General features: G+C 38.9%; 2 protein-coding genes across 4 annotated transcripts in view; one reads left to right on the forward strand and one right to left on the reverse strand.

Annotated features, from left to right (window-relative positions):
• galnt13 (polypeptide N-acetylgalactosaminyltransferase 13) overlaps positions 1-19,839 on the reverse strand; it is a 28,336-nt gene extending 8,497 nt beyond the window's left edge. For 2 of the 3 annotated variants that reach the window (XM_079463511.1, XM_079463510.1), the window contains exons 1-12: positions 19,405-19,839; positions 15,735-15,962; positions 12,120-12,288; positions 9,692-9,858; positions 9,247-9,454; positions 5,511-5,681; positions 5,132-5,249; positions 4,351-4,531; positions 2,805-2,944; positions 914-1,012; positions 630-764; positions 98-127 (exon numbers count right to left, since the gene is read on the reverse strand). In XM_079463511.1, coding sequence (XP_079319637.1) covers positions 98-127; positions 630-764; positions 914-1,012; positions 2,805-2,944; positions 4,351-4,531; positions 5,132-5,249; positions 5,511-5,681; positions 9,247-9,454; positions 9,692-9,858; positions 12,120-12,288; positions 15,735-15,897 — 1,581 coding nt within the window. In that variant the 5' untranslated portion in view covers positions 15,898-15,962; positions 19,405-19,839. The remainder of the gene's footprint in view (positions 1-97; positions 128-629; positions 765-913; positions 1,013-2,804; positions 2,945-4,350; positions 4,532-5,131; positions 5,250-5,510; positions 5,682-9,246; positions 9,455-9,691; positions 9,859-12,119; positions 12,289-15,734; positions 15,963-19,404) is intronic. The other variant, XM_079463512.1, reaches the window with a different exon arrangement.
• A 1,854-nt stretch (positions 19,840-21,693) lies between these two features.
• Positions 21,694-22,011, forward strand: rprma (reprimo, TP53 dependent G2 arrest mediator candidate a; the record flags this gene model as incomplete). Its single annotated transcript, XM_079464984.1, has 1 exon — positions 21,694-22,011. One exon carries the CDS (start codon positions 21,694-21,696, stop codon positions 22,009-22,011), a length of 318 nt encoding a protein of 105 aa, XP_079321110.1.
• Between the last annotated feature and the right edge of the window lie 1,150 nt (positions 22,012-23,161).

Genomic DNA, 23,161 nt, shown 5'->3' on the forward strand with positions numbered 1-23,161 from the left:
TTTATATTTCCCAACAACTCACAATGTAATGCATGTAACTATAGTGGGTCTAGATTCTAGATCACAAACACCAAACTTAAATAAAACATTATCTTACCTTAAAGTCATATTCCCATTTGCCCACATACTAAGAAATGTACAAAAAGAAAGTCAAATCAATGGCCATTTCGAGGAGCACTAAGTGCACAGCATCTCGGAGACACTGTTCTGGCTTAGGACTTGTGATCAATATCCAGACAAGGGGGAAATCTGATTCTGGATCAGCTCTTAGTATTGGTTATTCTAAAAATAAAGTAGTGTCACACCATGAACAGTCGGGTGGATACTGAACGTGGTACATACAGTAGCACCATCTAGTGGCTTAGAGTAGCGGTTTTCATCTCTGGTACATTTCATTAATATGACTTTTTCTTTTGCAGAACACAAATAATACATTTGAAAGATTTTTGAACACGTGCTTATTTTTTTAAAACGTATTAGCTTCATTTTCCTAAACAAGCCCACAATGACGATCCTCATAGCTTGTCTTCCGTCACTATGTCATGTCACCTTTACTTGTTCCTCCCTGCGTGTGGATACGATAATGGTGAATTCCAATCGTAACCGAGTTATGCAAACTAATTGTGTACCTCCGCATCGTATTCAAACATCTGGTTTCCCTTCATGTGGTGACATTTCAGCATAACGACAGGTCCGTTGAGCCGCGATACATCCAGACACAGATCATCTGTACGGATCTCTTTATCAGCTGTGTACGAGAATACCTACAGAACAAGATGATCCGTTGGGAATAATCGTGGAGAAAGTTCATATGTAAAGTATTATTTCCATTATAACTTGCTGCACATGCGTTAGCCAATCCTTTATAACAATAAAGCTAAAAAAACAAACACATCCTTGGGGATGTTCTCACCTGGTTGCCGCCCATTCCATGACAGTTGAAGAAACCAACCTTTTCATTCTCTTTACGGCCCATGTTATCCACACACTGATTGGTCTCAACGTTTCTGATCTAAACACAAAACAAAAACATTTGTTTGTGTAATTCAAGACATGGTCTTTGATCATCAAGCACACATTAATGGATAACCTGAAAAATGTGTCTGGCGTTGACATTAATTGCAGTCAGAATGCAACGGCATTGTTTATGTAAACAGCTTGTCAGCTTGGAATTATAAGATTCTGTTCGCATTCTGAACAGATTTTGAGATATGTGACCACAACACCAGTCTTAAGTAGCACAGGAACATTTTTAGTAAAAGCCAAAAATACATTGCATGAGTCAAATAGGCTGGTTGTGTTGTCCAGGGTCACATATAAGGGTTCAAAGTGTTTGCATTACATGTAGCCTCTTACATGACAGAGACATCAATTTGTAAAAGGGGACAGGTCCATTTTTTTAAGAACAGGTCAATTGCAGAACCTTCCATTTCTAAAAGGAAAAACAGTTTCTGCTTGGAATTATCAGGTTCTATCTTGCAAAACATTCATTGAATAAATTGTTAGTGTTTTTAAAAACGATTGCCTTACAAAATGGGATGTAATAATGTGTCAACGTGTTAAAATGTTTTAACTTTTAATAATGTTATAATATCCTTTTTCTTGTTCAATTAAAGCATAAAAGTGGCAAATATTTAGTCTAATTCCGATGTTCATTTTAGGCAGGAACCTGGACTTTAAAAAAAGAGAAAATAGGGAAACAAAAAGCTGATGCTGTTTGGTCCTCTGGTGTGCCAACAAACGGATAAACTCAAAAACAGTACTTACTAGAAAAAATTTGTAGACTTTGTAGATCAAACCTTTTAGTTTTCTAAAAAGTCCCAACATGTACCCAACTTAACACGCATCACATAATGTCAATAAATAGATTTTTTTTTAATAGAAATGTCAAATAGAACATTATCATTGTATAGTGACGAGCTGTCATAGATTTAAAATATTACGCTTTTTGTTTCCTTGTGTTATGTTTATTAAACATTGTTGTGTGCTCTTAAATGTAATGAGCCTGCCAACACCGCCAGCCATGCCCCCCACATCAGTGCCTTCACCTAGCTTCAACCGTTCCCATTCAACCGGAATTAACATTACGGACTACACTTCCCATAATGCCTTGCACCCAATTACCACTATGATTGCAATCACACCTGCACCTCATCCCCAGAAGACTATATATGCCCTGTCTTTTATTTGTTAAGTCCAGTTGCGTTTGCCGTCGAGTCCAGTTGCGTTTGTCGTCGAGTCCAGTTGCGTTTGTCGTCGAGTCCAGTTGCTGTTATGTTCCGTGCATTAGTTAGACCTATTCGCGATACGCATGGATGCTACCCGTTATTAGGATTATACTTACCCGTGGATGTTACCCATTGTTTGGATTTATATTCACCCCTGGATGTTACCTGTCGTATGTTTACTCACCTGTGGATGTTACCTGGATGGTTTCACCTGTCTTCTATTTTCCCTGGAATAAACCTTTAAGTCAACTTCAACTCTCCGGGTAGCATCGTCCCTCTACCTGTATTGTAACACTATATGGATAGTTCACACAAACATGAAATTTCAGCCTCAGATTGTTCCAAACCTGTATAAATGTCTTTGTGCTGATGAACACAAAGGAAGATATTTGGAACCGTGACAGTAACCAAACGGATCTCATCCCAAATTTACTGCCATATTTATTTTCCCTACTATCCCTTTAATATAATCACACATATAAATATGTATGCTAGGTATGTGCACAGGCTGAAACTGAAGCAATTTAATTCACCATCTGACAATATCTGAAAAGAATAACATTTAGAGTTTTATACCTCTCCGAGGGAGTAATACCTCCGTGGAATCTGAGAGTCGGGGTAGATGTTCTCCAGGTACCATGAGAATGGTTTGCACTTCAGAGCTTCTCTTAAAGCTTTCCGAGAGGAGACGTCTCCATAATCCACTCGAACCACACCTGTGCAGACGCACAAACGTAAAAGAGAGAGAGAGATAGGTCTTTTGCAGATCATGACATTATGAAGATATTGGCATTAAAGGACTAGTTCACCCAAAAAAGAAATTTCTGTCATGAATTGCTCACTCTCTAGTTGTTCCAAACCTCTATGCGTTTCTTTGTTCTGATAAACACAGAGGATTATTTGGAAGAAATTACTTGTAACGGTTATTGGACACCATTGACTACCATAGTAGAAAATTGACAATTGCTGTCCTACATTCTTCAAAATATCTTCTTTTGAGTTCAACGGAACAAAAAAACTCTAAAGTAATTTTCCCACTATGGTAGTCAATGGGGTCAACCTACAAACAAAATCTGGTCATATAAATTCATGGCATGCAGTAAAAACCTGATCCTAACCTGTATCTCTATTTCAGATGACATTCGTTTAGATTCTGTAATGATTAACGATTATTTATTTGTATTTGTAATTACAATAAATGGATAAAACAAATTTTTGTATGTAAGCTTTTAGATTAGAACACGTTTAAACGTTACACAACTTTTGACCAATTTGGAATAAATACAAAAATCCAGACCATTTTATTTACTTATTGCTCCGTATGAAACACTAGAGGGTGCCTCAACAGCACTTTTCCTCCAGTTATAAAAAGTGAGACACAAATATAGTCCACTGTAAATTCATTCCACGGTGTCAGTGGACAGTGGTGTGTATGGGTGCTCTCGTGTGTGGCTTCTGCAGAGGGTTATCAGTCTATCACTCTCATTCTATTACACATACAGATGTTACTGATGTCCCATAGGGCTCCATCAAGAAAAAATATGCACAGTTTGTTTTTACATACTGCATGAAATTTTGTTCGAGTGTTTTTTTTTTACTTGTATATCTCTGTCTTTAAGAGCTCAGTGTCACACTCCTGTAAGACCAGAATGACTGATGCATGTCAAATGCAATGCATTCTGGTTAAAAATGTGTCCGACTTCAGACGCAAGATTGCATGAACAGGTTTAGTTCCCAAACTGTAGTTCTCCCCTATTTGTCTGGTCATTCAGTGAACTGTAATGGCTAAAAAACTTTAAGCATTTGGCCATCAAGTATTCATGAGTGGAACATCTACGATTCAGTTTCGCAGCAACGGTATTCTAAGGTTGTGGTCAATTTCCTTATTGTGACGTACTTCTTGTTTTACACTGAGTTGATTGATCCGTTTCATTCCGAAATGTAATTTGTGGCAGACTGAGAGGAGAAGAGTTAACAGATGTTCTGTCAAACTGATGACTGAAAGTACATTTTCAGATTTTCATTACAGAATTCATTACAGAAATTACAGTTGATATTATCAACCCCAACCATTAAAATTGCAGTCATTTCAAGTCATTTACACATTTCTGAGGAGCCTTACCCGGTGAGATAATGTAGAAGAAATCTTTAAACTCATCCATCCAGACTTCAGCCAGTCGTCTGTTGTTCTTGTTAATAACTTGACCAGTTCCACCAGGGAAGCTGTATGGTGTGGCTTTCCGGAATACATGACCCACATGAGAACATGTGACTATCTCAAGAGATCCTCCACACTGCCAGATCTATAGCCAGACATACAAAGCAAATGATAATCTGATACAGTATACACAATCAGACTATACATGCATTTAGCATATAACAAATATTACTATTAGAATATTAGAGAAACTCAATCATAAATATAGTCAATGCAGAAAATCGGGGCGCATGAAATTCAGAGAGTAAGAGGTATTTTTGGTGTAAGATAAGAGTGCATATTTTGTGTGAAAATATGATTAAACTATTTCAGGAATATGAAACGTGGAACGCTGCCTTTGTATTATAAAGCCATTAAGAATACTATTTAAGATGATACAATCCTAGTAAAGTGCATAGTTTACGTGTATATTGTATAATATGTCATTTGGAAGAAAATGATGGTTTATTTGAACATTTGAGGTCAAAGTTCATCCTCCGTGGAGACATTCTTCATCATTCGTTTGATGGAATTGGCTGCACACAGATGTTTCATGAATCAGACGTGAACCCTGTTGCAATCTGAGGATTTCTGCGCTAGGATCTGCTCTCGTTTCTACATTAGATTGACACATAAGGCCCACTTTGCCGGAATAGCGATATGGTACGGCAAAGATTAAACCGACATTATTTAATTAAATGCTCACCCTAAAAGACATCTCCAGGTTTTCTCCTCCCCATATATCCATACCCGAGTCATACGTGCCGATGTCTTCGAAATATGTTCGGTCAATAGAGAACAGACCTCCCGCCATTGTTGGAGTTCTTAAAATGTTCAGACACACAAACGGATATGGGTTATTTCTTTGTCAGATAGCAGGGATGGCTAGAATCATATACATTATACATTTTCTGTATGCTTTTGCCAGATATTTCTATCCAGCCATTGACCCCTCGCAAAACCCCGCCCCCTTCGTTCCTGTTGCTATGTCCGACAAGCTTTTGTAGGTTTTAAAATATTTGCTTATTTCATGTGCAAACCTTTCATTTATAAATTGTTAAAAAAAACCTCAAGCTTTAATGTACCTTACAGGAAGGGTCCTGTCTCCTTTTCGCCGGTCCATCTCTCTCTGAGGAACTGGATACCATCTGAAGTTAAGTTTCCAGTTGAATCCCCCATAGGTCATATCTGAGCCGGCCATGTACTCAAATGTCTCGTCGCTGATGACATCAATGATAGGGCAGACCACAGCCCTTCTAGAATAACAAACAGAAATAACCCATTCGCCTTCGTCTCCACATGGCAGTCAAGTTCAGGCAATTTGAAAAAGAATCACGCTTTTATCAAATTTGCTGCATGTGTACCCTGACAAACAAGGCAAACTAGACATGACACATGAGTGTCTAGAACTTGGCAATAGTCTGAAGCTAAAACAATATTGCACGGTTTCACAGACAAGGCTTAGCTTAAGCCAGGACTAGACCATACTTACATTTACAAATATGCATTTGACAGACGCTTTTATCCAAAGCGACTTACACTATACAATTAATTATGAGTATGTGCACTCCCTGAGATCGAACCCATGACCCTGGCGTTGCTCTAACCACTGAGCTACAGGAAATTAGGATATTTAAGGCACCTTTATCCAAAAATGTATTAAAAAAACATTACTGTTTTGCATTGTGAAACAAAACAACGGCACTAACATATTTAAAGATGTGTCAGGATCATTTTTAGTTACTTAAGACAGGCCAAACATTCATTTTAGTCTAGGACTTGTCTTATTCTGTCATTCTACCACATGCACAGCCATACAGAGGGATGGATCTCTGGACAGTGTTATCACAGGATAATAGTAGCCAAGTTTCCATTACAGATTTACACAACATTTTCTAAATGTCAATATAAAAACTTTGCAGAATGGCTGCGTTTCCATTAAACAATGTTTTGCGATTAAAGTGTAGTTTGTTTCTTCTCGCGCTATGTCATTCTGGCCGTACTTCTTTGTACGTTTTATGGCAGGTTGCAAACCAAGTTTAGTGCATAGTGCCACCTACTGTGATGAAAGCGCGAAGAGAGATTTCAATTATCCTTATATATTTTCACATATTACCTCACTGTTCCTAATAAATCGCCATACTGCACTCACTCGTTTTCGTGCATTTGGGCCATCATAAGATATAACTTAATGTGAATTCCTTACATCCTATCTTTTCAAATGTTCTGCCTAAACATACCGCGAATGGTAATGTGACTTTTGTACGCCACGTGACTTGCAAATACGACAAACGAAATTATCTGCATAGAATAAACTCAAACTTTAAGAATCAAAACAAAAGCCAACAATTGGGGTAAAACAAAAACGGCACAAAATATAAACGGAAACAAAAGACTTAATTGATTTGCGGTTTGTACTTGGTCATCCTTATTTACATATCTAACTGTTATAAATATAACATACTGTTTATAAATGAATATGAATATTTAATACAGCCTAATATTTATACACATTTTGTCTTTGTCATATTTTATATGTAACCTCAAAAACATATTTTTTTATTGTTTTGAGCTTTTTTTACTAGTAATATTTTACATAAATATTGTTATTTCTAAAAATGTCTTTGCCATTTTACTTTTAAGGTAACGAATGCGACCCATTCAAATTCCAAAAAGCCATACACCTAACAAACTCTGCCTATTTATACATGAGCTGTGCTATTATTCACATGTCTAAAGAGTCAAATATGTTTTAAATGTAAAACTAAGGAGGAAACAATATAGATAAATGATTGGCCCTTGCAAACTGTGTTTTGTACGAGCGCGGCTCGTTCCCGTGTCAGGTGCTGTGCGCTCCTCTTGGCTCACTGAACTGAGTAGATGCAGAGAGCGGCAATTCTGCGCCGGGACACCAAGACCTCATTCTTACAAGGCACTACAGGCGAGGCAGAATATACAAGCTTCGGCTTATCCGACTAGTCATTCAATTTGTCGCTAGGCACTTTTTGGTAAAAGTAGTTAAAGGTGTCTCAAAATCTATAGTGACAAAACCACTAAGCTGGCAACACTGTTCTTATAAAAATTTGTGGCGCTGTGTAATACATGCAAACATGGTAAAGTAAATTATAAAATGCGAGGATAAAGTGCTACACTTATACACGTTGAATAATACAATTAATCAGTCTGAGCAAACAAGACAAAGAGTAATCCAAACATATGACATGGAACAACAATTCATTGCCATGTGTTCATGAAACAGCATTGGCTTTTTTGTGAACAAACAGAAAGTGAGCAACGATGAACAGTCTTTGGAAGACGGCGGTCTTTGACGATTGGATGAATGCGGGTCTGCCCCATTCATTACAATAACTTACTGTTTTCTACAGCCATATACAGTACCTACAGAATGGCTCAAATCCCCTCTGATCTGTGTAAAAATCCCTTTGCCCTGATTTCTCTTAGCTCTATGGCAGCTAATTGGATGAACACATCTGGCTTTAGCACTAGACTGATTCTGATCAATGCAAACTCAATATAGGAACCACGCTTGAAACATCAAAACGACCAAGTCATATGCGTACCTTACTGCCCAGGGACTCAGCCGGACAGGGCAATAGAATACATTTCATTGAAGTGTGCGATGCAGCGCACACATGCTCTATTATAAAGAGGTCTGAAGTGTCAAATGCACCCGATTATGAGGGTATGTGCTCTGTGCGTGTCTGGCTTTAAGAGTAACAGGATATTGTCAGCAATGTAATTGTAAATATGTGCTTTTATAATCTAATAACGATCACTTTTCAAATGGAGACACATCACACATCAATAAGATGGACTGCAGGATTATAGACGAACCATGAGCCAAATATAAAGATAATATGTTCAAATGGAGGTGTAAAGGAATGAGGTGAAAAAAGTCAGTATGTTTGAATTATTTTTTACAAGCACTATTCATCCATGTGGTAGTTTCGGGGCCGGCCCGTCCAACCGGCGATTGCCTGGGGCCCCCCAACCACGGGGGGGCCTCAAAGTCTAAATATGATTTTGCTCTTTGACATATAAGCGTTCAGACGGCAATAAACGCTACATGCGCACGGACCTTGGATTATCATAGGAATCACAGAAACGGTAAGTGAAATATTTTTTTATAACAGAATAAACTCTCCACACGACAACCTGAAGTGAAATGGCAAAAAATACAAAATAAATAAAGACGGAAAACATTAGAAAATAGGAGCAGAGTGGGCTTACATGCATAATGTCACGATATTATATACACACCTATGAAGGTGTTCCGGGTCTGCTGACCGCATTCCAGTTCCATATCCCTTCGCCAAGTTTAAATAACAGAAAGGCTATAGTGTAGCCTACAGGCCATCACCGCACAGCACCCGCTCTTGATCTGACGTTTATACTGTCAAACTTTACTGTTAATGGAAAAGTGTGCAGTTTCGTTTTAATAAACAAAGCATTTCAAACTGGTTCAAGCTTCCGAGTCTGTTCGCTCTAACGGATGCTCGAAATTAGATGGGCAAGAAAGAAGTCCTACTAACAGCATTTAAAAGAAAATAACATGACAAATATTTAAATGAAACATTTTAACAATGTCCTGTTGTGTGGTAACTGGGGTATAAGCGTAATAATTGACTCCAGTCATATATTGCATCACCAAAAACGACCTACATCAAGTTTATATATTGCGGAATAAATCGACTATCGCGATCATGTCTGCCAGCCACCAGCGATGGACGATGGCATCGTATATCAGCCCAACCCTAGACGGTAGCTGTCTGTTTTAAAAAAGCAGTCGAGCCAGCTCACCTGTCCTCTTTAATACGGGCCAGCAGCGGCTCCAGCCACCCCACAGTGCACTCACAGTGGGCATCCAAGAAGGTTATGACCTGCCCTCGTGCAACAGCTGCCCCTCTCAGCCGCGCTCGAATTAAACCAGATCGCTGTTCCATCCTCAAAATCCGTACCGGAACTTCAAGATGGGCAACATATTCCTCTAATTTATTTTTCAGGAAATCTGGAAGAATGAAACAAAATGATAGCTTGCCATAAAGCAGTGGTTATATCTCATTCAAATCAATACCACTAGAACTACAAGTAGCTCAACAAACACCAACAAAATAAAGGCAACAGAAAAGTGAAAGACCAAAGCCCTGCTTGATGCTTTATGAGACCGTATTCTTCAATAATAAACAATAAAAGGGAAATTAAAGACTGTATAAGGGCAAAATAAGAATGATGATGTGCCTGGAACCTCTCTCGCTGGCGTCGTCCACCAGAAGTATCTCCAGCAGTAGGTGTCTGGGCGAGCGGTTTATGGCGCTATGTATGGTTCTCAGGAGAGTACCCCATGCTTCATTATGAAACACAATCACAATGCTGGTGTTCGGGAGGTCGTCAGGGTATGTCTTGGTCTTACATCTGAGAAACACAAGAACATATATAAACTGCATAAACAAACCATATGCACCTAGCAGAAATATGTACTTTATATAGAACAGTATAGAACATTGAGATAACATTATACTCCAAATGAGTGATTCATTTTCACGCATTGTTTCAAGCTACTTCATTTAACATTTACATTAGGTTAATTCGGTTCGATAACAGATTTTCTTGGGGGTGAACTATTCCTTTCAGGACATGGAATTTAACATCAATTCTGTCATCGTGTGAATGCAGATACAGAGGCAGATGGAAAAATGGTCACCAAGAAAAGTAAAAAGCATAACATTGCTTGTGATAGAGTGAGCTTATAAATGAGTGAAGAAGAGAAGGGATACGGATTTTGTGGCAATATATGATTATTTATTGATCATAACTTTTATGCAATCAAACATCAGAAAAATAAGACCAAATAAAAGTACTGATGTTCCAGCATTGTAGAATGGAATGTTTTTGGTTGAATTCTAATTTAAAGATTTAGATTACAGGTTTATATACGGGGGGCCGCAACAAAAAGCTTGAGAATGCCTGATGTATTGAACACTGGCTTGTAGCTCAACCTACATTAACTGGTCTCCAAAGAACAGGTAAATAACGCCCAGAGCACTTCTTGTTTGCATGGTTGTTTTCTCATGGCACAAATGTCTCCATATTTCCTCTAAACATGGTTATGCTAAAAGGGGGGATTTCACTCGGTTTCATGCATTCTGACTTCTTTACACTGTTGTACGTGCTAGCTTTCCAATTTGTCACGTGGTCAACTTGTTAAAAAACGAGTTGGACGTATGACGTAGTATTTCTGTGCTTGATGCACTCCCCCAGCACTCACCCAGAACGTTTTGTATAAGTCTGGATCACAGTTTCATCTTGCGTTAGGGAGAGAAGTTTGTGGTGTGTTTGTTTGTTCACTGAATTTCAATGCTTCAGTGATGAAAACGGTGGATATAACGCTGGATTTGGACATCGTTTGAAACTGATAGAAATGGTGCGGTCCCAGTGCTAAAAGATGCCGAACATGAACCTCACAGTAAGTGAAACTAAGTCATATGTCTGTGTTTTGTTGCCAATCGGCGCGTACGTGAAAAATTTAATAAACAGGAAGGAATTAATGCGATGATGCGTTGTTTGCTCCGGCTAGGGTGGCCATTTCCATAACACCAGAAAGGAGGACACTTTGCGGCATTTAGTGAGGCAAGAATAACTGCATCTGGTGTACTCGCAAATACAATACAATTTTGTCTATCATATCTATGGTATCATGATACAGTGATTCTGAAATGGCCTACTCTATTCATTGCCAGACAGTTTGATCTACGACATATCTTGATGTAGACCTATAGTGTTTGTTCACAGTATTTGTATTTATTCAAGACACTCCTGTATGACTGGTGATACTTGACTGCATGATGACAACTTTACAAAGCTCTGCAGCGGAGATTTTGTCATCCTGAGGTGATGTTGCTAAGGGAAGACGTACCAGCAGCTCGTCGGTCACGTTTATGTTTTTCAGTGCTGGCATGTTGGTCAATGGCGGCTTTCACTTTACATCTAACATCCACTTCACAGCGACATAGTGTGCAAAATCCACGGAAAGCATCTCTACTGCTTTTTGATATGAATTTGTGGTCTTTTGTCCATTCCGGATTAAATGATGTCGGACGTTTCGGCATGTTAACGTTATAATGTGACGTAGCCAGTACGTGGACTCCACCTCCACGTCGTGGAGGCTTGTTTAAGTTTTTAACCAATTATATATAAGATATTTATTTGACACCTCTTTCAGCCAATCATTTGTTTGACCGGAGATCTTACGGCGTCAGACGCTATGCTGCTGCGTCCCAATAAAGGTTTTAGAGGGTTTTTTAAGGCCGATTCAGCGCAACTCCGAAAAGGAGGACAAAGGAGTGTCCGGCTTGAGGCTGCGCTGGACGCCGGAGCGGGGGCTTAAAATCCGGACTGTCCGGCCCAAATCCGGACGTATGGCCACCCTAGCTCCGGCTGTAATTCCATCCCACTGCCTGCGTCCAGCAGCCCGTGTTTTACCGGAAATAATCATACAGCTGAATCACTCTTTTATTAATTTGACCAAACTAAACACTCTTCGAATATACGACGAATGCAATACTACTGAATAGGTGCTCAAGATTAATATGATATTGCCAGAAACCGAGTTTGATAGCTGATGTTTAGGAAGTTTTGTTCTGACACCTCCTGGTAGTTTGTGTACACATACTCACCCGTCCAGCCTGACATCCGGCAGACTTCTGTTAAGCGCAATCATGTCGCTGGCCATCAGGTTAAACTGATTGATTTTAAAGAGTTCTTTCATCTTGTCCTGCTGTTCTTTAGGAATGATCACGGCCTTTCCCATTTCACCAGGAGCCTCATGGGTGCGTGACATCACCGCTGGAACACAGAAGAGACGTTGGGTAATTGTGAATATATCGATGGTTTTTATCATTTACAAAAACTCTATGAGTTGTTATTCTGAACTAAAACATTTTTGTCTTCGTCATCATTAATATGTAATAACTTGCTTCAGCCAGAGACCAATTTTATTTTCTAATACATTTTTGAAGGAGTAAATCCCGACGTGCATTTTGCCTCATTGAATATTCTGTTTCACCTGTAAATATGTCACAGTATGAAAGTTAAATGACTTGCCAGAGGCCTTTTATGAATAAAAAATGCTGCAATACTTCATTTAAAGGAAGACACTTCACAAAGGCACATCTTAAGATTTTAAATCTTTGACAACCACAGAGCGGGCCATTGATATACATTATAGAATCTGTCAACACAGATTTTCCTTGAAATTTGACTTAATCAAACAGAATTAATTTGCTGTTATCAAACAGAATCTGCTTGGACTAGATAAATCAACTTCTTTAGTCAAACATTACTGTAACGTACAAATGTAACAATTAACAACTGAAATATTGATTATAAAAAAAACATGTTTGATAAGTGAAGACATTCCTTCTAAAGCACTGGAAATGTAATATTTTTTAGCAATAGTCCCATTTTAAGTCTGATTGACAAGAAGAACATATCATTTAAGTTATTATTAAAGCTATAACTTTTTTTGGGTTAAAATAATAATGCAATCTGTAATACCGCTTGATGTCATTTGACTTCAACACATACAAAGAAAATACATGATGTACTGTAACCTGCTTTTCACAACCAATCAGTCTATCATTGATGACTTGATGGTGCTATTTAAAAGGATAGTTCACCCAAAAATGTAAATGCTGTCTTCATTTACTCACCTACTCCTACAGATTTGGTACAACTAGAGAGTGAGTAATTCATGACGGAATTTTAATATTTGGGTGAACTATCCCTTTAATTGGTCTTGTTGAGCCTGGTGGTATGCTGGATAAGGTTTAGATTAGATTACTCTGGAGACCAAAGAGCCTGTTAAATACTATTAATGGAGAGTAATTTATCAATGACAATAAAAGCAAGTATGACATTGATATAAGAGAAGAATGACTCAGGAACATCTAACTTCAACCTTCACATCATAATCTTAATGCGGAACACCTTGGGAATTGATACACCCTCATACACTGCAGACTTATTAAGCTACCTTTCCAAAAATATCATCCACTTGGACACAAGGACAGCCCATAATATCATGTTATTGAAATAAATCTGGAAGCATTGTCCCATTATAAAGACTATAACGATGGTGTGCAGAGACGGACCATTTAATATGTGTCAGATGTTCTTTGCTTTCCACAGGAACTATTGGATAAAGGCAGAGCTTTTTCGACGGTAAAGGTCTATCTTTCAGCTATTTCAGCATGTCATGTGGGGCTGACTTCAGGACCGATAAGCCAGCAGCCTGTGATATGTCGGTTTATTAAAGGGGCAAGGCGGATACTTCCCGTCACTAAGTCCCTGGTCCCGTCATGGGATTTATCGGTGGTTCTAGATGCGCTCTCACAGATCCCTTTGAACCGTTGGAAAGTGCGGATTTGCAGCGTCTCTCTTTTAAGACCGCATTACTGCTTGCTCCCACTACAGCAAAGCGGGTCAGCAAATTGCACGCGCTGTCTGTACATCTTGCGTGCATGCAGTTTGCATCGGTTGGATCTAAAGTTACGCTAAAAAGGAATCCGGCGTTTGTTCCTAAAGAGACATCGGGACAAACAGAGCTGTTGAATTGCTAGCATTCTCTTCACGGTAACACTGTCTGTGCCCGGTGTGCGTTCTACGAGCGTACATACAAAAGACGGAATCCTTAAGAACGAGTATCCAGCTTTTCGTTTCTTGGTCTGACGATTTCAAGGGAAATTTCACGTCAGCGACTATCCCACGGGAGGGCGAATACGATTGGAATGCGTAACAAAGATGCAAATTTACACCCTCATCCAGCACTCAGTGCCGAGGAATGGCCACCTCCTGGACCCTGTTCAGTGGTCTTTCTTTCCAGGACCTTTGTGCTGCTGCAAGCTGGGCATCCCCGCACACATTCATGAGATAATATAGACGTCTCATGTAGCTCATTCAGCACTCAGTGTGGGAACGGTACAGGATGCTACATAAAAGCATCTCACGTCCCACTATTGTTTATATTGCCTTAGTGCGGGTGTCCATAAAGTGCCACAAGCATATATCATATACAATATATACACATCTATTCTTTATCTTTCACGAGTGCATGTTTTACTTCAGTGTGAGGACGACTTGAGGACCTCGACACTCGTGTTGAGGTTCGTACAGCATGTCTGCAATGCGGGAGTGGTCTATATCCCATAAAGAGATACTGAACCGATGTTAGAAAGAGAACGATAGGTTACTAGGTAACGATAGATTCCAATAGTGAGATACCTCACTTCAGGGTTACGCAAGTAACCTATCGTTTTGGGGGCTGTTATTGCCTGATTTCATGGGATGCCTTGTCAATCTAAAGTTGAGACCACAAGGCCCACAGAAAGTGCTATGAAAGACTATTGAATAATTGATGTCCACTAAAGAGCACTTCTTTCCTTTTCTTTAAATGTAAAGCTCTGTTGCATCATTTGTTTGAAATGCAGCCAATGAGAGTGATGTATACTTAATGATGTAGCAATTAAGGCAGGCAAGTAACAATTCTCCACTGCATTACTGCATTGATCCCAGTCCGGTATTTATTAAGCAATAAGGCCTGTTGTTGAAACATCATCTATCCTCTCTTTATGGTGGCCCTTTTAGTGATACATTTACTGCAGACAGAGAACAACAGCCTGAATAGTACAGCTTAAAATAACCCAAAAGGTGATTTGGGTTACACAACAAAATATTATGTGTGCACAGACTTTTCTGCCTGAAACGTAACCTTTTGCGTTTGTAGGCCAAATCCTTTAGATAACTTCTTTAATAGCTCATGACCTCAATAAGTGTGATCTTCAAACTGACCCAAGCAATAGCACAAACAGTCGACAGACTGGCCTGCTTCTAAGCACGGCTTTTTTCAGCACAATGTCTGCTAGACCTTCCGTGGCAATTTAACACCCTAGCACCTGCTATTATCTAATCCCAAATACAACACAGACTGTAGTTCGGCGAGATTAGCATTTTTTGTTTGTCCACTTGACTTGCAGCAACAAACAGACCACAGAAACTACATTTAGAACAAGACATACGGTGTCCTAGAGTAAAGAAAGATTCTGAAAAAGATTATGTTTCTTGCCCACATCTAAACCTAAAAGCAGCTTAAAGTCCTAAATCTATTTACAAGACAGCGTGTTCGTGTAAGGACAGGAATTTAACGGCGTTGGAATTAACGGTACATGAAGGAACAGGCATCTGGTGAGCAAAGTTCACCAGTGTTCACCAGTGTATTGAATGTTTGAACTCACCTCTCAGCGCCGGTAGGAGCGATCGATCCTTCTTGTTGTCGCATTTGTTGCACTCACTGAAGTACAGCAGCAGGAAAACGTCCACTAGCACCCAGACCAGAGAGGTGGTCAACACCACCTTACAGTACACGAACCGTCTCATCAGCCTGCTGGAGTCACGCATTCACAGGCAGACAGGAGACGGGGCAGGGGTTGATGGGACAGGACATACACCAAGGGGTCATCCCACTGGAGCGAGAGAAAAAAGTAGATATTATTAGTGGATCCTGCATCGCAAATTAAGAGATCACAGGCAATGCGAATTTTGTCTTTTGTAAAAAAACTAACTTTAGAACAAAGCATGCATTTGGGTATGGAAATGGTCCTATATAGCCCTAAAAGTAGTTCTTGGCTTGTAATCATGGGAGAACAATCGTAAGTGCTATATAGGACCGTATCTTGGGGCTTCAGTGGTTCTTCAGAGGTTCTTTGGGGTGACCGAGATGCTATATAGCACCGTTTTCATATAAAGGACCTGTTAAGCGCCTGTATGAAGCACCAAAATGTGGTTCTCTAAATAGCACTAAAAGTCCCCCATGAGCCAAGAACCGTAGGCGCCGTACTGCCGTTACACCCCTATTGTATGTAAAATTGTGGAGCTAAGCAAGTGATTCAGTCAAACTATTCTCATGTTATCACATACCTTGGCAAAAATCATTTATTTCTGAAAGCATTACAGAACACATGAAGTAGGATCTTTTTATAATCTAAAAGACTAATTCATAAATAGCCCTACAGCTTATCAGATGCGTTTCTTACGATAACAGAGAATTTCCCTAAAATGGACCTAATCGCAACTGAAAAACAATAAATGATTCGAAAACATACAGTAAATCGTACACAGCCATGCTCACAAGTCACATCACAAATACTCTGTCTGGAACCTTAGATCTGGTAATGCTTTTTTTTCTGACCATCTGCCCGTTTGTAAGGATTGTGTTTGAGTGGAGTGGCACCAGGCTGAACTTCCCTCAGGAATAGCTGGTTTAATAGAGCAGCCATCTGTAAACATGAGCCCTCGCTATCTGCTGAACATTACTGACCCCCATATTTCAAGCAGGGAATAATATGAAGGCTATCAAGGTTCAATGCGAGGTTAAACTCACATTCAACTGTCCTTGGACTTTTTGGTGCAGTTGAAGACGTCAACATTAGCCCACTTCATTTTTTGTTTGTTATTTTAGGATGAAATTGTTTATTTCTTGGACCCCATTGACTAACATAGTAGAAAAATGACTTTATATTTCTTTGTTCTGTTGAACGCGAAATATATTTTGAATAATGAAGGAAAGCAAATAGTTCTGGGGCACTTTTGCCTTCCATTGTCATTTTTCCTATTACAAGCATTCATCCTAATATCTTGCTCTTTGTTCAAACAAACTAAATATTTATACAGAGAGTGAGTTCCATTTTTGGATGACCTCTCCCTTATTCAGTCTTTTGACATTCAGTTGTCGTTCCTGATCATATTTAATAAAGTTATTTGTGTTGTGGGTTCATATCCTTGAGAATAATCTGTATCTCCAGTAGTGTGAATGCATCACAAACAAGCACATTTTCAGTTGTGCATAAATTTGGCAGATGGTTTAATCCAGAGCCATTGATAGAGAGTTACGTCAACTCCTTTGATTCCAATGATTTTTTTCACAGCAACAGTGGTTCATAAAGCATCTCAATAGTTCCCGTAGCTACTAGTACAAGCATGTGGCTGAACAGCATATTCTCATTGAGGTTAACTGTGAACATTTTTAAAGACGCAAATCCGTTTAATGAATAATTGGCAGCCACCTGGCAACATAATAAAAAAACACCAACAACACCCAAATGTTCCAACATCTCAAATGTGAGTATTGTCGGGTTTCACCCTGAGATTCGATTAACCACCAGACTGGGTGTGAAGTCACCTCACACTAAATCCTTTGGTCTGGTGTATGGTTTCCTCAAAGCTATTACCATTTGTCTCCAGTAACTCAAAACCTAAGGAGATTGAGTCTTAATTAAGAGGCTTTTAACTCAACATTGGGGCTCTACTTTGTTTGAGATTTACCGTAATGAGACCTTAAAAAAGTTTCACATTTATTATAGATCATGTATTTAGCTACACAAGGTTGCAATGCATAGAGAACCTCAATAGCCGATTAGAAGCACTTTTGGCTTAAGTGTGTTGTAGAATAAAGATGCACAGCAGGCATACAGTATGCGACCCTGCCTGTGAAATCCTTTCATCTTATTGAAGGGATACATCACCCAAAAATTTTTAATTCTGTCTTCATTTACTCACTTTGGTATTGTTTCAAATCTGTATAAATGTCGTTGTTCTGATGAACACAGAGAAAGATATTTGATAGAATGCTTTTACCCACTAGGGCTGCCACAGTTAATAAATAATCGTCTCATCGCAATTTTTTGACATCATCGCAATTATTTCCGAAAACCGCAATGATTGTAGATCCTTGGAAAACGAGGCTGATGTGCAGAATTTTACATCCACTGTTACTTTCAAATGACATTTCTTCATAATTTGAGCTGTATCAGATTTGTACTTTTTGTGTTTATAAATTATATTAAAGTGATCCCAGATTTGCTGCATCTACACAGCAAGACGGCATCAGCCTGATCTCTCAGTCTTTTCTGTCAAACAATGAATTGCCATAATCGCAATTAATAATGAATCATCAGCCAAATTTCATAATCGTTACAGCACTTTTAACCAGACAGATTTTGCGTCCCATTGACTCCCATAGTAGGATGAAATACAGTGGTAGTCAAAAGTGCCCCAGAACTGTTTTGTCCGACTTTTTTCCTTCTGTGGGAGTCAAAGTATTGTTTAATCTGTCTGGTTATGAGCATTCTTCCTTTTTTTTACATTAGGCCCATTTGACAAAAAAGCTCGATTGGAAAAGGAAAAGCGTGTCTCAAGGCTTTGGGAGCTCCCTAATTTAATACAGCACTGATTCTTACGCGTTTTCTTTTTTTACAAAAAGCTCACTTCCAGTAAAACCACTTCAGGCAGTTTCAGACGCAGAACGTGTGCTTGAATTTCTGAGTCTGCAGCTTTCCCTGCAAAATCAAAGGGTGAAAATTGTTTTCCTTGAGGCTATTGTGTCATGCAGAGATGGTGTACAGATCTGTGCATCAGATAATGTGCAAATCTTTTTTAATAAGACTATTGAGTTTTACCATCGGGTGCAAAGTCACAACACTAGATATAGATATAAAACACAAGTTATCTAATTAGCTTTAGTAAAACTAGCTTATTTGTCCAATACTGTACATCACACTGTTCAATTGCTGTATACAAAACAAACCATGCACATGCTCCTTTTTATTTGTCCAAGCAAATCTGATACATGAATGAATTATTGTTATATATGTATGCATGCATTTATACACACAATTGCACTGCATTACTGTAAATATGCAAACGTTAAGCATATCATGCCTGTGATTATTTTTTTAATATACATGCATGCCCAATACCCAAAATGGCAAAGCCCAGAAGAAACAGCATTACAAGATCTTTGCTTTGGTCGATTGATATTTCTTGCTACTGCTGGATGAATTCAGAATACAGTATAATGGATAGAAGGCAGAGTATCACGTAAAGCAATGACGCTTATATGCTACTCACTGAATGAAGACTGGATGAATCTTGCGCTCCTGATGACCAGTTCACAACGTGCTGCGTGTTTCCTCTTTATTTATAAACGAAACACGATTTCGTGCACATCGCCCGGTGCGAGTATAATAACTCCACGAATCGACATAGCTCCAGCTATTCAAAGTCAAGCAGGACGAATTTACTTGATACGGTGAAGTGAGCCGTCCTTTACAGCAGTCTCTCTGTTAGGGAAGATGTGAGCATGCATTTTACCCCGCCGCATCACTGGCCAGATTTCATCTCTTGAGTCAGATGCGAGGATCGTGTGTCCTGTGCAAGCTCTCAGTTTATACCTTTATCAAAACGATCACTCAGTAACACACAGTGGCTGCCCCCTGATTTATTTCATGTGATGTCAGGATCGTAAGACGTGTCTATTCGTTTGGTTCAATGTGAGGATGCTGTGACTGGAGAGGCGGGTTCATCAGAAGACACCAATGCGCAAGTGCATCGCGGACGCCTGTTATAGGTATGCACATTAAAAACGTTAATATTCATTCTTTTTCTGACATTTTCATGTTAAAGATAGATGGAAAATACTAAAATGTTTAATTATATGCAGTTGTTTAAATTATGTATAGATGCATATAGTGTAGCCTATATGCTTTATTTATATGTTATTTTCATTTCGGAATCAGACGTGTTCCACTTTTTAGAAAAATGACGATTGCCAAATTATTACTTATTTGCAATGTTTAAATTAAGGATTGGGTGTGGGCGGGGCTATTTGATCGAGTAGCTTTCAATGGGGGATTATAATCTGGCAGGGAATAAACATTCGGCGCAAAATGTGTCCAGTGCGCATTGTAACTACAGTGTAACGATGACAGTTACGTCACAAGTAAAAAAAACGAGTTGCTGGATTGAATTTGCAAGTTCATTGGGGGTCAATGTTGATAAATATAGCTCCGTAGGATCATTTTAATGAACGTTGAAACGAAATGAAATGAGCTAAAGATGTGATGCGTTACAGCTTGTTGTAAGATAGTTACAATTGTAACAATTCCAGTTCTTTACGTGACATAAAAACAATGTATCAAAAAAGTTCAGAACTGTTCCTGAGCGTTTATAGCCTACATTTTATTCTGTGAGTTTCCTGGAGCCTCTGCTGGTGGAGGCCGTAATAACACTATTATCGAGCCTAAGCATCACTCTTAACTGACTGCTATGCAAATCACATATATATTAGCAATTTACAACAACAAAAAATCATATTTAGTATTCTAAAACAATTGATTTTAATGGCAAAGCATATGTTTTAGTCTTTAGACACGCATATAGTTCCCTCTGTATAATATTTGAGTCTAAGATCGTTTATATTATGACCTAGGTCTGGACCATATTTTGAGCAGTTCAGTATTTGAACACTGGATGTCAGTAGGCTACAGCAGACCGGAAATGTTCTTTATGATCGTTTACAGTAACAACATATTTATGAATAGAAAGAAAAACAATACAAAATACACTTTTGGACGGTAAACTATACCTACATTATCGTTATTTCTATTATCATCATCATTTGTCATTAGATTTAACATTTTGTTGTAACATTTGACATTAATTAATTCAGTTACTAAGGTCATTCACTTCACAACAAATACAGCTATACATAGGCCTACTATTTGATGGCAAAGGTTTAATAATCGTCTTAATTTCTATCCTTAATTATACATTTATAATAATTTAGTTTTAAATTAAATTCGATTTATCTCTATTCTTCACACGCCTAGTGATATTTAAGGTTATTTAATAGCGAATTGAAATGTTCTGCACCCGTTTTCTTCAAATGTGCATTGTTAACGAATGATCAGCACCATCTCCTTTACTATGACAATTTTCCCCCAAAACACCCAATTTAAGAAGTATAAAAACTGTACTACATGTAACTAAATGTGCATATTAAAGGTTAAACGAGCTGTCCGCGTTTGAGGCTGCGTGAGATTGTGACGTTCCATCTGTGCTGTAGGTGACGCCAAACGGCACTTTTGTGTAAAGTAGTTATCTCCTCCCATCGTTTCTCTCAGTGGTTTTAACCGAGCAGGTGTGATGCTGAGCAGAAGCATCAAATGTAGTTACACGAGAATCAGTGCAGGACCGTGCCATGGGACGTCAGTACACCAACGACGAGACGCTGAATGTGATGCGCTTGAGTTAACAAACATTTCCCCACAATTCTGCATGCGCTCACACTTCCAGGGCCAAAAGACTTTGGGCGACTTTAACTTTTAGAAGGTATTTTTAAAGTCTGCCTTTTGGAAAATGGACATGAATACTACATTTAACCAAACGGACGGCGGGATCTTCTCCAACCGGACCGACGAGATCCTCTTGTGCTGCAACCTCTCATCCGTGGTGACGGATAACGGCTTCGCGGCGAGCGCTCCGGACGAGAGGAGTCTCTTCGTCATGAGAATAGTTCAGATCGCAGTGATGTGCGTGCTCTCCCTCACTGTAGTCTTCGGGATCTTTTTCCTCGGCTGTAACTTGCTCATCAAGTCGGAGGGGATGATCAACTTTTTGGTGACGGACCGGAGACCCTCCAAAGAAGTGGAAGCGGTCATGGTGGGCGCGTACTAGAGAGACGATGGAGTTTCTTCACTGCCATGGGGTGAGCGAACGGGATTTTGGACCACCTGATGCACATATTTTCGATGAGCTTTTCACAGGACACAGTGTTAACTGTCTGGATCTCCGGAGATAAACTGAACACGGCGTTTCCAGTGTCTTTGCGCACAAGCCTTTCCAACAGCCTTCATTTATAGAGATAAAATCCCAAATGACCATACAGGCGTCAAGTCTTACATCTGCCATTAAAACTTCTATATGTGCAAGCGCAGGGGACGGAGATGATGCCCGTATGAGTTGCTGCGTAAAGGTTATGGATCAGTGAAGCAAAATGCGAACTAGCACTGCGCAGACCAATTAATTGTTGTTTAGCAAGTAAGGTATCATGTTTATTACAATAAATTATTTTTGCCAATAGAATGGTCTTGCTCTCACATTTTGAGGGTCATCTCAACGTTTTCCCCTTTACTGGATTTATGTGGAATGTAGTAGGCCTATCTAAAATGTGCTTGTAGTAACATTCCAATTTACTGGTTTGATTTTAATTAACATTATTCATTTTGACTGAATCAACCGCAAGTGTAATGTATGGAATATGACATTAAATAAGGTTCAGTATATGGCTGATTCTTTTATCCTTTATTTTCTGTTGCACCTACATTAAATCACTTAAATCACAGTTTTTTATTGTCATTATGAAGTCATTTTACTCGCACCCATCATTTCAACCATTAACTGCGATTAACTATTATCACAGAGACTTTACTGTTTGTTGACCCACGATAAGGTTAAACATTTTATGGAAGTGTTTTATCCTCTAGCAGTGAATTTATCTGAACATTGCGAATAACAATTGTGCCCACAAATCTAAACAAAGGATTCAAATTTGTTTTTCATTTGTAAAAATGAAGGTGACCTAAAAATGACCCGTTGAAGTGAAATAGACTGTGTGCAGCCAAAATCTAAAGGGATTTCACCCGAATATTCAAACAATCCTGCCGTTGTTTGCTCACACTCAGGTTGTTCCAAACTTGTATAAATGTCTTTGTTCTGCTGAACACAAAGGAAGATATTTGGAAGAATGTCAGTTACCAAACAGATCTCATCCCACATTTACTGCCAAAGTATGGAAAATAAATACTATGGGAGTCAATGGGTGATG

The sequence above is a fragment of the Barbatula barbatula genome (genome assembly GCF_947034865.1).
Source record: "Barbatula barbatula genome assembly, chromosome: 9".
NCBI lineage: Eukaryota > Metazoa > Chordata > Actinopteri > Cypriniformes > Nemacheilidae > Barbatula > Barbatula barbatula.